Source organism: Haemaphysalis longicornis, unplaced genomic scaffold (assembly GCF_048455015.1).
Source record: "Haemaphysalis longicornis isolate Haplotype H1 unplaced genomic scaffold, Haemaphysalis longicornis Haplotype H1 scaffold_5, whole genome shotgun sequence".
In the NCBI taxonomy this organism is placed as follows: domain Eukaryota; kingdom Metazoa; phylum Arthropoda; class Arachnida; order Ixodida; family Ixodidae; genus Haemaphysalis; species Haemaphysalis longicornis.
Window position 1 is genome coordinate 151,338,279 of NW_027526385.1, and position 16,605 is coordinate 151,354,883.

General features: G+C 47.9%; 1 protein-coding gene across 1 annotated transcript in view; it reads left to right on the plus strand.

Moving 5' to 3' along the window:
• Positions 1–1,004: 1,004 nt before the first annotated feature.
• LOC144139452 (putative cytochrome P450 12a5, mitochondrial) overlaps positions 1,005–16,605 on the plus strand; it is a 45,447-nt gene continuing 29,846 nt past the window's right edge. Inside the window, exons 1-3 of the mRNA XM_077671788.1 lie at positions 1,005–1,253; positions 5,492–5,729; positions 12,767–12,957. Of these exons, the coding sequence (XP_077527914.1) occupies positions 1,070–1,253; positions 5,492–5,729; positions 12,767–12,957 (613 nt within the window). The 5' untranslated portion in view covers positions 1,005–1,069. The remainder of the gene's footprint in view (positions 1,254–5,491; positions 5,730–12,766; positions 12,958–16,605) is intronic.

Genomic DNA, 16,605 nt, shown 5'->3' on the forward strand with positions numbered 1-16,605 from the left:
TGCGCGCTGGCGGGTCGTTGCCCTTACCTCCCTTTTCGTCACAGAGGGGTCGAACACAGCCTTTATATGTGTTCATTACTGCGACGATCATCCGACGCTGCTGCCTTACCAGCGCGCAAAACAACGTTCAAGCCCTGCCTAAAAACTACAAGAAAAGCTGCTGTTTTCCGTTCTGCCACTAATGAATGTGTCAAAACACCAATACTAGCCATAACATCGCCATATGATTGCTTACTGTAAGCGTTTTTCACAGGTACAAATACATTTTTCAAATACATCTAGACACAGAAATGAAGATGCTCAAAACATTTCTGAGGTAGTGTAGTGATATTATAGTGTCGCGGTATGCCACTGCCCAGACATGCATTTTGTAGCAACATCGGGAAGGAATCAGAGCTTAGAGTGTTCGAGGTATACGCAGCCGCGAAAAGTTCCTACTTCGTTCAAAAACGGTCGAAACGCAAAGGAAGGAAATGATTGGTAGAGAGAGAGAGAGAGAGAGAGAGAGAGAGAGAGAGAGAGAGAGAGAGGGGCGGGGGGAGTAATTTTAGCGTATGTAAGGAAAATGCAGAGAGGTCGGCGCGATCGTATAGCTGTGGCCTTCTAGTTTGTGGGAGCTAGGAAACGGACGGGAAGAAAACAAATGCGGATAAAGGGTGACAGGTACAATGAATATGCGATACAAGTGGGGACACAACTATATAGAAAAAATGCATATACCATGTACGGTGCATCTTCACCACAATGAGGCCTAAGCTATCTACCTGCCTTAACCCCTGTCTTTCAAAAGTGCTAGCGAACAGGTGACTATGTCAAGGACAAACGAAAAGAAAAAAAAAACCGTGCCAACTGATCATTTTGTTTGCGCACATGTTTCTAGCGGGAACGAGTCGTTATAAAAAGAGGAAAATGAGCAGCGTCGATTTGATTTTTTGTATTTATCTTTGGGGACCGGTGGCGTAAAAACCAGGATGTCCGGCGTTGTCATGTTATGTCGGCCTGAAGCTGCACACTTGTGTCGAGTCCTCCATCCCATTCACTTACAGTGCTTGGGTCACGGCGGGGAGTGATGATTACAGCCGCGGCAGCACGGCGCGTTGCGCTCAAGTCTACGACCTTCCAGGCAGCGCAAATCACAGCGAGCGCTTCCAGCCATGACGATAGCCTGTCTTACGCGAAACCATTCTCAGAGGTTCCCAAGATAGCATCATTGCCGTTATTGGGAAGCTCGTGGATATACTTTCCTATCATAGGTGAGCAAAGGGGCCGCCTTTTCTTATTGAATTTCGCGGGAAAAGTATTTGTGTTATCTCTTATCTAAGTTTCTTTTGTAGCATTGTACGTGGGTGGATCTTTCTGTGTATTGCTGAAAGAAAGCGGGTTATTGGTGTGTGCCTTTATTTATTTTGGACCTTCTATAATATCAAAATCTTCTGTTTTAACTAAAAGGCACGATTAACCGGAAGCAATGTTACAGGTATTCACCGAGCTGTTCGCCATCGTTGTGATCGGAATTTTCAGATGAGAGTCGTGCATTTCGAGCCCACATTTTGAAGGAGAAAAATGTCAGAAGCAGTGGCTGGTCACAGGTGTAACACTAATCAATATTGCCGCATACTGTTTTGTAAATGTGGCCGCCTTTCAAAAGAGGACAACATTTTTCCAACAGGATTTTCCTTGCTTTGAATAGGATTACACGAGCTTGACCGCTGAAGTTTATGACTAGTAGAGATGAATAAATGAGTGAGTGAGTGGTAGCGCGTGACTGGGTGAGTGAGGTATTAGTGAAGAGTCGGACGTAGCTTGCAAAGAGTGCCGCCACTTTTTCCGCCCTAGCAGCAGAAAACCGTCTGCCGCGATTCACCGCCAATTAAGCAGGGGTCTCAAACTGATATCAGTGGGCGGGCCGCAGTCACGAAATATAGTCCCGCAGGAACCGGGACATCGAAGGTGTTGAAACGAAGATGAAAGGGGGGGGGGGGTTGTAACAAAATCTCAGCTAACGCTGGCATTTGAAAGAAACAGGTCCTATCCCACATCTTATAAATATTCTGGGTGACTTCTGCATAGAATTTGACGTCAGCATTGGAGAAACATTGATACCAATCTGCAGGGGGACTAAAATCTGGACGCCCATTCTGAAATACGAAATTTTTGTTGCACGGCGATGCTTCAACACATGGTGACCACCTTGGGTGGGTAAAAAAAAACAAATTACAGTAAAGGAACGAAGACACTTATGTGCAAGGCGGGCCGCAATCGAAAGGTCCACGGGCCGTATGCGGCCCGCGGGCTGCGTTTTTGAGACCCCTGAGTTAGAGGGTTTGTGTCCTTTCTCATGCATAAAACTTAGCCGGTGGGGCTAACTACGCGAATGAACTTTGGTGGGAAACACGCCCGAGCTTCTCCGTATGTGTTCATGATGGAATGTAACAGCGCAATAAACGACGAGGGACACATTTCATCATGAATACGTACCAACTCGCCCAACTTTCCATTCAGTATGTATTATCAACAGCGAGTCATCTTTTAAACTGTGTTCGTTGGCATCTGTTCATGAGAAACTCTTTTCCATCACATTGAGCATGACACATTTAGGGCAGAATAGGCGGTCTCCTTCAATGCCAGCAACGTTCAAAAACTTGACACTGCGATAAAGATATTTACTTGCAAGTAGGATTCATAAGGTAGCTATTACGAAATTCTTTCGTAGACATCTCCCAGCGTTAGGTGATGAATTTTGGCGTCGTATACTTGCAAATAACTGGAAGAGCAGACAGCGAGTATTTTCCATGCGAATACGAACAAGTTACGCACGTTAAATTACCAGCGTTTCTATTTATAACTGGCCCCTCTCCACGTACCTCCACCCCACCACACACGATTATTCCTTCAATAAAAAAACATGAAAATGTAGCAGAATTCGCGTCAACCGATGTACAGAAATGTTTTTTTTTGCTGTTTTCGTGCAGCGTTTCACACTGAAAAGGTGCCCACAGCGTGTTTTCAGCTGAGGTGAAGTCAACAGGAGCATATAAACCACCAGTTATGCCGTTTCTGTATGTTTTCTGAACCCGAAGGAATGATGTGTATGTAATGCTAGCTTTTTGGAGATAAATTATCCTTTTTCTTTTCTTTTGACCCGCCCTGCGTTTATGGCCGTTGTGCGGCGTACAAGATCAAAAACAGGTGTCACCCACTGTAAGTAGCGCGTAGACATGGCAGAAGACCGGCGCGCAGTATGTTCAATAGAATCTAAATAATTGGATACAATTAGAAGATAAAACCATGAACGTGGCAAGCGCTTATAAAGCTACAGCTGTCCGTAGGTTATCATTATGGTACGTTTTTTCGGGCCTGTGTTTCTAGCCGTGTGTGCGTCGCGTGCGTCCACGGCAGCTTGTTAGCAGCTGCGACACAGCGAACGGATGTGAAAAGCAAAATGCTTTTTCCTTATTTGTAGGTTCGGGCGCCGCTTTTCTTCTGAGGCAGGAGTCATAACCACGCGACCACGCGCTCTTTCCTTTCCCTAATACGCAGATGGAAACACATCACGACAGACTAAACGCCTATGGACAACCATAGGCACAAAGCGAAGGCAGAAGTTAAATACAGTCGCGGAAACACATCGGCGTGTAAACTCCGTCAGGAGTCACGTCCAGTTCGGCGATCACATTGAGCCAGGGTGTCGAATCGAAATTTTGTCGGGTTCGGTTCGGGTTCGGGTTCAAGCCTTTTGGGTTTCGGTTTTGGGTTCTGTTCCGGAGCACCATTCTGTTCCGGTTCGAGCCGGTTCAAACTCGTTCAAACTGGTTCAAACGGGTTCTGAGATGAAAAGTCCAAGTATTTTTTGTTCTACTTTTTGTTGATGTGTTTCCGTTTCTTCGTTTGTCTCTCAGGTCCGTATAAAAACAAATTCATAGTGTAGGTTATTTTTTTGTAAATGTTGACTTCGCCAACTTGGGAGAGACAAAGCGATGAAACATTTATTTAGCTCCAAAGGTAGGAGTGAATCCTCAGTTCAGGAAGCCATGCGCTCACCGCGCCGTCGTAGCCCGGGTTGACTGTGCAATCCACTGAAAAATATTCTCTATGGGAGGCCAAGGATTACGACACTAACTGTTGCGAATGAAAAAGTTGGCCGGAACAATTACGGTGCTTACGTATGTGTGTGAAGGCATTAGGCCGAGTTCAGACTGTTGCCGCAACTGTTGTATTAACTTTAAAAATGACTTCATTTCACGTTTCAGCCAACCGAACTGCGTGACATGCCGTTTTTTACGTCCATAGATCACGATACGGCATTTGCGTCGGTAGTCTGAACATAGCCTTACTCTTCATGGCAGCAAGTTTATGTGTTATTTATTTTAGTTATATAATACAATTTAGTTTAAATTTATTCTTAGCTAACAAACACACAGTTTCATACACCGCAGTTGCCTTCTTGGGGAATACAACAACAATGGGTTTACGTAGACTCCTCAGTGCCGCCTTGTGCACCATCGCCGATGAGTGAAGGGCCGCACCTCGTGTCCAGATAATGCATCCTTGGACAGCCTCTTTGGCGGGCATGCAGGCAACTTTTCTGGGCAACACAGAGCATGGCCGTTCGCCATCTTTTTTCGTGCCTTCATACCAAATACTATCACTCACGCACAAATACACGTGTGCACGCACATCCACATACACCCGCACTCGCACACCCACAGACGCATACACACACGCGGGCACACACACACGCACTCACGCAGACACACACGCGCGCACACGCACAAGCACACACCAGTATTGCGGAATGGGCAGCCCAATTCCATTCCAATTTCATTCCAGGAATTAAAACTTTCCTCAATTCCATTCCTTTCAATTCCGCGTATAGCCAAAATTTTTTTCCGTTGGCACTCCTAGAATCACCGGGAGCTGCAATCCCATTCCTGTAAATCCTCAACGTAGATATTACTTCTTGGTGACTGTATGGGGTTGCAAATTTAAAATAGCGCTAACGTATTCAGACGTGTTGAGAACTACAAAAATATGCATGTACACACGCCCAATTTTTTACCAATATCAGGGGAGCGTCGACCATTCGGTCGATCAGCGCTGCGTGATGGAGTGATACGGCAAACTCGACGAGAGTAGCCGCATGCGCACTAAGCAAAGGCCGCTGCTGCCATCGGCTGCTAGGTTTGCTAAAGTTTGCTAAAGTACAACAGCAGCTCTTCAATGTTTCATTGACCCAGTTGTGAATGCCAAAATTCGAAAATCAAAAACAATCGTGTTTTGTCCCTTGTATTCGTTAAGACTGCGCCTCGGTCAATACGGTCGTAAGGAAAGTATTGTCAAGTTTAAATTTAAAGTGCATTGGTCATTGAGTTTGTAATGCCAACTTTATTATTGTTTTGAGAGCTCCTTTATCCTATTATAAGACCAGGCCTGAGTGCAAAGTTTATAAGGACATTATTCGTTATCGATATAAGACGACCCCTTTCCGCAGGGCGCTACGACATCAGGAACTCCAACGATGCCTCCATGGACATGTACCGCCGGTACGGTCCCATAGTAGCCGAGCAGCTACCGGGAAGGGGAGTGCTGGTACATCTGTTCAGCGCCGACGACATCCGGACGCTGTACCAGGAGGAAGGGAGGACGCCGTACCGCGTCGGGGCACTGCCCTTCAAGTTGTATCATACGGAAAGGCCTGACTACTTCGCTAACGCCGGCATACTAAATTGGTGAGCACATGCCAAGCCTAAATAAACTCCTCGGGACATTTAAATCTCATTACGTGCTTTGAAGGCGAAAGTCTGGGGACACCCCTTAACAACTTTACAGCTACATCGTATTTGCGTCTATTTGTTTGCTTTTTTCGCTTCCTCTTACGGCATATACTGCGTCACCACGAGGACTGGAACACGCCACCTTCCCCAGAATCATGGTTCTTTGCGGTTTGTGTGCACCCGTTATAGTCCCGTGCCATCACGCTCAGGTGACACGCGGCGGACATTTTTATAGATATTTTGCATTTACAATTCTTGTACCGTTGCGAAGTTCGTGAAGCTGGCAAATTACCCTTCAAGGCTCTTGATTTCTGGCTAATTTCCAAGTGCGTATGTGCCACGAAGAAGGGAACAATACCGACGACAACATTTGTTCTACTGGTGGCAACGTGAGCGGAGCGTTGCGCTGGTACTTTAGGTAGCCGGGTTCAAATCATGTCGAGTTCTACCACCCCTTCTGTGCATACAGGGACGGATTAATCCTCTCCAGAATCTTCAAGTAAAGATTACTTCCTCACCACGCTTCCCTTCCTATTCCCTCTCTCCTGGTTCCATACCCTGGGCCCTCTTTGTGTTAATAAAAGACTTTCACCCCCTCACTCATCAAGGATCACACATCGTTGTTACACCAAAGCTGTATACCTCTACCGTCCCAACGGTTTTATCGCCGTAGGAAAAAACAATCTCCGTGGGCAAAAACGCCAAGGTCTAAGACGCCGAGCGCAGGCGTCGGCTAATCAGGCATACAGCATAGAGCCAAGAAATCGTTGAAGGAAACCACAAAACAAGCATACAGACGCATTTTGGGTTGATAAGACGCCTGTTAACAATGGGCAACGACCAGGATGGTGGTTTTTAGAGGAATGGGTATTTGAGGCTTTCGCCATTAAAAAGCCATCAACGTCATACCAATGTCGGTGGACGACACCCGCGATAGCGGTGCTTATGGGGCAGTAGGATGCTAACTCTAGTGGTAAAGACAAAACTGCTCGAATGGCACGAGAAGTGTTCTGCGCTAGCGTACACTTGATGTTACGCTAGCGACACAAAAAAAACAGAAATTAGCGAATTTAGCTAAATTTATTGTTTTCAAGGGCGAAACGAAATCAAGAGCGAGAATATTGCCGCAGTGCTGGGCCAGGCAGTAATGTATTTATTTATTTCACAATACTGCAGGCAAATGTGCTGGCCCAAGCGGGAGTGGATACATCAAAACATAATAGTAAAAAACAACAGACAACAATACAAAAGAAACAAAAGTTAAGAATGAAGGTGATGCTCCAGGTCACCAAGAAACCAATTAGAATGAAAGATGTCACGGGGAAAACAGTTCCAGTCCTCCACAGTTCTAGGGAAAAAAATTATATTTAAAAGCGTTTGATGGGGCAAAAATTGGGGTTAGAGCATGTTCATGACCATGACGAGTACGTCTCGTGCTGATAGTGGCTTCACACTCTCAGGCAGATCAATGTTTACATTACCACACAAACACTTGTAAATAAAAAAAAGACGGCTGAACTTTCTCCGAGCATCTAAAGTAGAAACGGCGTTTAATTGCATTAAGGTGGTCGCGGAATCAAGCCTGCGATATTTGCCAAAAATAAACCTAACTGCTTTTCTGTTAATACATTCCAGATTCATAATATCTTTCTTGGTATGCGGATCCGAAACAATGGAAGCATTTTCAAGCTTTGAACGAACACAGGCATTATAGGCTAGAATTTTAGTGCGCGAGGGTGCAGATGCTAGTTTTAAATGCATAGCATTTTAGTAACTCACAATGTCACGCGGCGTTGGCGTGCCTTGTCGTAGTCCGCATGCGCGCCTTGTCGTAGTCCGCATGCGCGTCTTGTCGTAGTCCGCATGCGCGTCTTGTCGTAGTCCGCAGGCGCGCCTTGTCGTAGTCCGCAGCCAGGAAGAAATAACAGCTTCCGGCGCCCGGTTTCGAACCCATGACGCCGCGGGCGGAGCGCAAGGTGCCCGGCGCACTACCGACCGAGCCACGAAACCGACACAGATTTCGATGCACCGAAAGAGCCTTATATCGTTCACTCATTTCTCGTTTGTTTCGAAAGCGCCACAAGTTGTCCCGCGCCTCCAAAAGATGGCGACACGGGTCCCGCGATCGAGAGATACGACTTGCCGGCGCACCCCCTCGGAAATGCTGTGCATTTGATCGTGCCCCTCGCGAGGGGGATGTCTTTTTTATTTCCGCATAACGTGAGTGATGAACCATAATCTAGCGCGGTGATTGTATCTTTACATTGATGCCGTGTTTTATTCTTACCAATTATTGTTAGGAATTGAACACATGTACATGTTTGTTCACAACCTTGTTCACAGAACACCTGTTACGCAGCCAAGTGATTGAATTCTTTCGCACATATTTGTATGCAGGGTTCCCACATGTTCATACTGCGCCTGTTTCTTCACAAAGTAAAATTCACAAACTCCTGTTGACGTTTGCATTGCATAGATAGGCTAGAACAAACACAGTTTGTCGCAGTTTAGGCGATCGCTAAAGCAGTATTTATATTTAAAAGCCTGAAGAAAAACATGATGCGACGTGTGAGACGGTCACAAAAACAACAGCAGTCACGCGAACTATCCTTGGTATGTGATTGGACGATGCCCGAGGTTTCATAGTTCATGTATATACGTTTGCGTGTGTTTTAATACTTTTCATTAATTGCATTTTTAGTACTAATGCCAACGCGCAGATTTGTCACATTGTAGTACTTGTGGTTTATTTTTGGAAGATTGCACACATTTACTGAATAATACTTGTGCAGTGAGCCCCCCCTAGCTCAGAAAATATTGAATTACAATTGACTGCGTTTCAGAAGCCACGAAAAAGTATTGTAAATATGTTGTTGTGCTGCGGACCTTTCTCTTAGTTCACCCTGCCAAAAAATCCCAGGCCATCTCCAAACGTGAAACCTAGGGAAGGGCGAAGCATGCAGTGTTTTGGCCCATGGAAACGAAACCGTTGGGTAGTCGAGGTATACTGCTTTGCTGTAAAAGTTCCGTGTCTTGGAAGTGCGAAGCGTTGTAGAGCCAGGCGTTGGAAAATGAGTGTCCCGGAGTTTTAGTACCGCGACTACATGATACGAGATACAACGGCGACGGCGACGACAGGAGAAACCGAAAGCCCGAGCTTCTAAGGGGATTCGCCCTTAAAAAGCTGCTTCTAGTACCACCGTTTTAAGCTTCGAAATAAAGGCTTTGGTATATTTTATTTTCCCGCTATTTATATTACCTTTTCTGACTCTTGTGCTGCCTTTATCTGCCTCGACTGCAGGCTTTCCCACAACGTAGGTCTCTCCTGAACTGCCGCCGTCCGAAGAAACAACCTCCGTTTCAGCGGACTCGTGTTGCCTTTCGGTAGCCGCATGGCTTAGGCACTCCAGCGAAACTTCACTATCTCGCGAAATGTTCATGTTCAGACCGGTAGCCGTTCCTAAGGCCTCCCGCGAATTTGAACCGTCCGAACACTCCGCCGAGATCTCCAAAACAAACGCCGACACATTATCGCACTCAGTGGACACGCACTGCCCTCTGCCGCCTCTGCCGACAGTCTGAGCTAATGCGCCGTCGTTATCTCTCTCAGCAACCTTGCCGCTCTGCTCGGCTGCAACCGTCACCTCCGACTCGCGCTCCCGAGCGTCTGCTACTGGCAGCGCTGGCACGGTGCTTTCCTCGACAACGAGGTCTTTCTCGAGCAACAATTCTAACTCGGGCTTCACTTCATCCTGATCGAGTTGAATTTCATGCCCTAGGTGCTTGTTCTCTCGTTGCAGTCTCTCTCCCTCGAGCTCCCTTCTTTCCTGTTCAAGGCGCTCGAGCTCGAGGTCGTACCATCGCATCTTTTCCTGGTGCTGTCGTTCTTTTTCCTCGCGTTCCTGCTGTCGTTTCTGCCTCTCGAGCTCCTCTACTCGCTCTCTTTCCTCGTGTTTGAGTTTCTGCTCTCGCATTCTTTCCTCGTGTTCTCGCTTTTTCTCCTCGCTTTCCTCACGCTGGCGCTCAGCCTCTGCAGCCTGACGTTTAGCCTCTGCCTCGGCGGCCTGACGTTTAGCCTCTGCCTCGGCGGCCTGACGTTTCGCGGTCTCCCTGTCATTGATCAGCTCAATGCATTCCGACAGCTCCTCATCGTCAGCCCCGACAGCGAGTATAGCCTGTATCAGCTCTGGCTTTCTCAGTGCGTCCGTAACATCCAAGCGCAACTCTTTTGCAAGCTCCAACAACTGCGGTTTTTTCAACGCTTTCAAATTCATGGCCGGTCTAGAGCACTGCTTTCCCACTGCTCCAAAAATGTTTTGCGCGAATAACCCACGCGACAAAAACACGCCCTACCAGCTATCCTCAGAAGCCTGGTAAAACTCAGTGAAGAAAAGTCCCGCACTCACCATTGACCGCCGTGAATTCTGCGAAGTCCGAAGCCGCCTTGACGTCCGTTGTGTTGGGTCTCGCACCGCTGGCCTCAGGTGTTACGAAGTTGCCATCCGACCGCTGCCAACCAGTTGTTGCGACCGGGCGGGGGCACCCGATCCGAGCTCCGTGGCCTCCGACATACGAGTGGTAGCGTGTATGATGCGAGCGGCCTGCCGCTGTTGCAGCCGTGAAGAAGTCCAGAAGCCGAAGGCTAACGTAACTGTTTACTTCATAGCGAGAGGTGAGCCGAAGCCAAAGAACAATGCCCCGACGGGCGAGGTTACAGTACAGGACTCGAACAGAGTGACAACATCGATTCGCTGCTCTAACAGGAATGGTTTACAACGCTTGGGCAGCTCTATTTATACCCAAGAGCGACAACGGTCAAACGAAACAAGTGGGAACAAGCACAACACTCTTTCCAGAGTTCGTAAGCCGTTCATAGCCTCGGGCACGTTGAGTCCGAGAGAGGGGAGAGAGGAGGACTCCGTTGCGATCGACGGGGCCTCTGTGTCCTTGAAGAGCGTGGAGACGAGCCACGCAGGCAGCCGCCGAAGTTCAGCCGCCGGCAGCCGTCGAATGCGCAGAGAGCGAAGCGTCTGACGAGGCTTGTCGCTACTTGTCACCGACATGATTGCGCCTGTTTACGAAGGAGCACGAGTGGCTTCGCCGCACAGCCGAGGAGTGATGCGGGGAAGTACTGCGGCGCTAGCCCATTCGTAACAGCGGAATGAAAACGGTGAGGAGCGACTTTCGAAGTGTGAGACAGCGGAACCTAGCCATCCTGTTTTGCGAGCTCGGGGCTGCGACAGGAAATAGAACGCAACCGCGCAAGCTGAGGAGCGCAACGCCTCCCACTGAGCATTCGAGGCGGGTATAGTTTTTGATAGAATACGACCATAATGCTTTTTTTAGAAACCATAGCTTACGTAATGCGGAAGTGGTAATGTCAGATATGTGGGTTGACCAAGTTAGCTTGCTTGTGAGAGCGACTCCCAAGTACTTATATTTTTCTACATTATTTATGTTAGTGCCTCTTAGATTATAGTGGAATTGACTAGGACTTAGTTTCGTGGTGATACGCAGTAGCACAGTTTTTTTAGTGTTTAACTCCATGCCCCCGTTCTGACACCAGTTGTGGATAGCAATAAGTGCTTCTTGTAACGCCACATGATCACACTGTGAGGAAATTTGTTTAAAATGACACAATCACCCGCGAACAAACGCACAGACACATTTTTAGGAATGACAGAAGCTATCAAATTAACATAAATTAAAAACAAAAGTGGCCTTAACACATTTTCCTGTGGGACTCCAGAAGACTCCCGGAGAACAGTCGATGAAAATATATTAATCACTACATACTGACGTCTATCTTGAAGATAAGCCTCAATCCAGTGAACAATTGTTGTAGTTAATCCTAAACACTGTAATTTGTGTAACAACTTCCCGTGTGGTACTTTATCAAAGGCTCTACAAAGATCTAAAAACAGTACATCAGTTTGCCCAGAAACATGAAGCACACGTGAAAATTCATGGACAGTTGTAACTAACTGGGTAACAGTAGATAACCCCATTCTAAAGCCACTGTAGATCACTTGAGATCACCTGAGGCACACCTGAGGCACATTACACTGAGCTTGAACTTGGTGCGCACAGGTGTTTGGGAGCGGGAATTGCATGTGCTTGTTTTTTTTTTTATTTTCGGTGAAAAAAGGTTTGGATCAAAGGGGTCGGATGTCAAAAGAAGGGCAGAATCATTGCCTTGGCAGTCTCCACAGTTACATGGCGTAACTCGTGGGCCTTTTTTCTGCCGCCGCACTTCTGATCACGGCTGGGTTGTCGTGCAATGTGTCAAATAAAGAGCCATACATGTGTGCCGAGAGCGACACGTTTCCGCTCGCGCTTTTCCTCTACGGAAAGCGGTCCGTCAACGGCCAGGAACACGCATCAAGGCAACAGGACAGGTTTTGGAGAGAGAAAAAGGAACGCGTGTTGGAACGCGCCGCTCTCAGCGCACGTGTTTGGCCCTTCATGCTCCCGCATCAAAAGGAATGTACGCAACGCAGTCATAGTTGCCATGGGAACTGCTGGAGGGTAAATGCGGGTATGTTTCGTCCAGATGTTAGGCTCAACGTAACTATTTGTGATGTCAGGCCATGCGATTTTAGAACGGACCTTGCCGAGCCTCAGGCCGCGTCTCCTTTTTTCTGCCACGGCACCGAATGGTTGTACGTCCACGGCACTATCAACATCGGTTACGGTGGGAGCGGGTCTCTTGCAACAGAATGTGCGGCCAACTCGCAAACACCGAGCAGAACACTATAATTCTTTCACATCCTCGAACATAAGCAGAATTAACTGACCTCCGTAACTCTTCCGGTGTGAATACGTGAAGCAATCTTCTGTGAACGCTCTGTGTCTCCTGGAGTTATCATTCTCTTTAGCCCTTCGTCGTGCTTATTTTTGTCCTCTCTGTTGTTGTGTCTTGTCCTGCTCTGTTTAGTGCCCCAAAAGGTGGCGTTACCAGTGACATGCATGATGACCCCTGTTCTGTACAGCCAGGGCGAAGAGTGGCGACGCATCCGCACCATGGCTCAGCCGTGCACCATTCGGCCTCGAACCATCCAGGCGTACGCCGAGGCCATGGGACAAATCGCCGACGACGCCGTAAGCCTAATCGGCTTTTACCGAGACGACAACGGCGATGTACCTGACTACCATGTCATCATGAAGAGATGGGCTCTCGAGGGTAAGTATTTGTATTTACGTAAGCGTGCGCACCATTTTAGTGTATATGGATGGTAATTTATGATTTCTGGTGTTCTTGATTAAGCTTAGGGCGTTGTATAATAGTATCGAACTCTTGAATATGCATAACGCCAGGGGTAGCAAAATTATATCATATTAATTACTGATACACGGGGAGAGAGACAGAGAGAAAGAGAGAATTCTATTCGATAAAAAGTAGAGAGCTTGGGTCCCCTTTGCCGCGTTATACAGGAGATTTTGGTTCCTGGCGGCACCTTCGGATATCTGGACAAGGTGTATGAATTGTTGATTGGAGCTGCGCAGCAAAGTCTCCAAGTACTAAATGTTTTTATGTTAATGGGGGGTAGGGGCATCTCGTTCTGCAGTTTCTTTTGGAATTTCCACATAACACGCAGAAAGTCTAAGCAGGGGCCACAGTGTTAGCTTTTATCGTAGATTATTTTGGATGGAGGTGACTACAGGCCGCTGGGTTCGAGTAGATGTTTGTTTGGAGTTGTCTCTACGCCTTGACCTGTGCAGGGTTAAGCATGCGGTCGGCAGCTGGAAATTACTGCGTGCACAGTCTGTGATGTGTTATTGTCGCTTTATATGAGTTGAGGATGGCAAATTAGCCAGAGCGGTTTTTGGCTGCTGCAGAAATGGAGGTGGGGTTAATTCTGATCGGGGGCGATCACCGCAGGCAGCTGTGTGAGCCAGTTCGTCTATGCGCAACATTGCCGACATCTATCAATAAAGCTTCCGGTGCTATAGACGCGTACCCGTATGATGAAGTTGACATAAAATCGATGATTCTAAAGTGCACTGTAAAACAAAATTGGCGCAGCTTCCACTAGCGGTACAAGGATGGAAAAACAGCATAGCTGGGGATCGACCTAGCTTCTCCCCGCCCTGACAGTGAACCCAACAAGATAGGGAGCAGCCAGACCCCAGTAGTGCAAAGCTGTTTTGGACGGCGCACTGTAAAGCAAAGACTGTTAATGTATGTACAGTAGCCATTCAGTAGCAATCGTCGTCATCTCTTTTGTCGTCGTCTTTCGAAGGCACAGCCGCGTAGGGCAAACCCTCTTGTAGCACGTCCTCGCCTTGGTAGAGCTCCTCTTCTTCGTCAGCAGTTGCGGTGGCCATCACCACGTCTGGATTGTGAAGGGATGGCTGGACAGATTCGTCGTTATTGTCTTCGGCTTGTCAGACCCTCGCTAAACGACGGTGACGACGAAGGCGGGAGCTCCTCATGTGGCGTAAGCAGCCCACGCGCAAGCCTGGACGACGCGGGCGGTCGCCGTGAGGCACGCCCTCACGTTTGCTCGGAGTTTTCTGTCTACGCCGGACGGATTTGTGACGACCTAAGCAGCTCTGGGTATTAAAATCGGCGTCAGACTGCGGCGCACAGGCAAATAACCTTGTTGCCACAAAATGCTCCATGTCACGTATTACTGAATGTGTTTCCGATCGCAGATGCACGGAACACGTTTTGTTTAAAAGACCTACGGTATGTTGCCGTGATATGCTACTACGGAACTTGCTCCGTACTACAAACTACGAAAAAATGTTCTATGTGAGGAAGGAGAAGAACAAGGCGGCCTAACACTACTATGAAACACGACCATGCGTGTTGCGTCGCTACAGATCGTGGTCCTAAAACTAAACTACAAAACATGACCCTCCTAATAGAGCTACGGAACGTAGCCCTCAGTTGGGACTACTACAAATAGATCGTGTTAGGAAACTACAGAACATTCGTCTAAATCAAAGAAATTGGAGTGTTACGTGGCAACAGGCTGAAGGCGATAGGCGCCATGTGAGATGAAAACGATCTATTTACAATATTGCCACTGTTTAATTTGAAAGGTGGCTATAAGAGAACTCATCCAGGCGTCGCCCACCCACAGCTTCTTCTTCGCCAGTGGGTGCGCCCTGTTGCGACTCATCGCACCGCTACCCTGTGCGCACGTGCTACAAGTTGGTGTATCGCGGGTAAGCTTTGTGTGCTTGGCGGCAAAGCCCGCCTTTCACAGACATGTTTCGACAAGCCGAAGTGCGTCCGCTGCGTGGGCCAACGCTGGCGGGGAATCATGCCCGCGGCAATGGCAAACCATCTGTTCTATCGGCGTCGTGTTGAGACTTGACTATGCGAACACACTCCACTCGCCGAGGTCTCCTCTCCCGCCTCTCTCAGACTAAAAGTGCGCCGGCTTGTACGAGCCTGGAAAGAGTGTTCTTGTGCGTCTGCACTTTCTTCGATTCGCGTGCAAAGCCGTGTGTGACGCGTGAATCGTTCTTGGTTCTGCGTATACATTCAGCGTGTTCGGTGACTCTCGGATTTTTTTCGTCAACACCAAGGCAAAACTTTGCTCGCCGCTCGTCTACCACGCTACCCCTGCAAGACAGAGGCGACAGAGCTCGGTACGGGGACGCCTTCGCAAATGTAACAGCAAACAACGCTCTGCAGCCCTTCTCTCTTCGTCATCTTCTCGTTACACGTGTACTAATAATCATTTACACGTGAAATATGCAAAGGTGCACCCAAAGAGCCACACTCACTCACATGATTTAGGCTTGTGATACCCAACCACAAACTGTACGAGCGCCTTTAGCCATTAGTAGCTTTGAGCAGTGGGAAACCTGTTTGCTTAGCTTGGACCCCGAAATACAGATCAAGGTCGTCCAACGGGCCGAAGATGACGCTCGCGACCAAGGGCTGCAGGCCACCATCTAAGAAGGATGAATACAGGAAGTCTCCCACTTCCCCTGTCTCCTTTTACCCAGATTTTGGAAAAAGAAAAAATAACCAATATTTCAAAAATTTCTTCGAACTGTCCCAGGCGATACAATGCTTTACATGCGCAGGCAATAATCGCGCATGGAGGAAGGGAGGAAGGAAGAATGTAGAAGATATGTCGGAAAGTTACCCTGGCGAGAGCCTACATTGCTATCTTGCACATGGGAACGGGAAAAAAGGGCAGAAAGAGAAAACAAAGAATGGAGATAAATTGGAGCATAAAGGTATTCCAAGCGATCAAGCGATAACCGTTCAAGTTCAGTGATTGTCACTGGAGTCGTTCAGTCTATAGCGTTGTGTTTAAGTTCGTCGCCCGTAGGAAGTGTAAAAGTTCCTTAGTCGCTTTCTGAGCGGATGATAGAAAAGGCCAGTGACATAGAGTATTTTCCTACGAAAATAACCACCAAAAGTCCAGGTTTCTTAGGGCTCACGACAGCTTCTTTTTTTTGAAGCAATTAGCGTGGGCACTCGCATAAAACGTGGAGTATCGTTTGCGGCGTGCCGCATGCTTGACACTCCTCACTTGCTGCCCTTCCTATAAAGTATCGGTAGGCATTTGGGACTGCCAACCCCAGCCAGAGACGGCAAAGCAGGGTCGCGTCACACCGTGAGAGGCTTAGTAGAAGGGGACGTTGCAGGTGCGGGTCAAGGGCATCAATACGTGCCAGGTAATTCTTCTGTAGAGCCTTGAGAGAGTGTTCTTTTCCGGGTACCTATGCGGAGGTGCCTGGCTGCGCCCGTCCTAGACAAAAGAATGCGTACGGTCGCTGCTGTTTGATGTGCCAAACGAGCGGCAGCATCCGCACTTGCGTTGCCGATAATGCCGCAGTGACTGGGAAGCCACCGCAG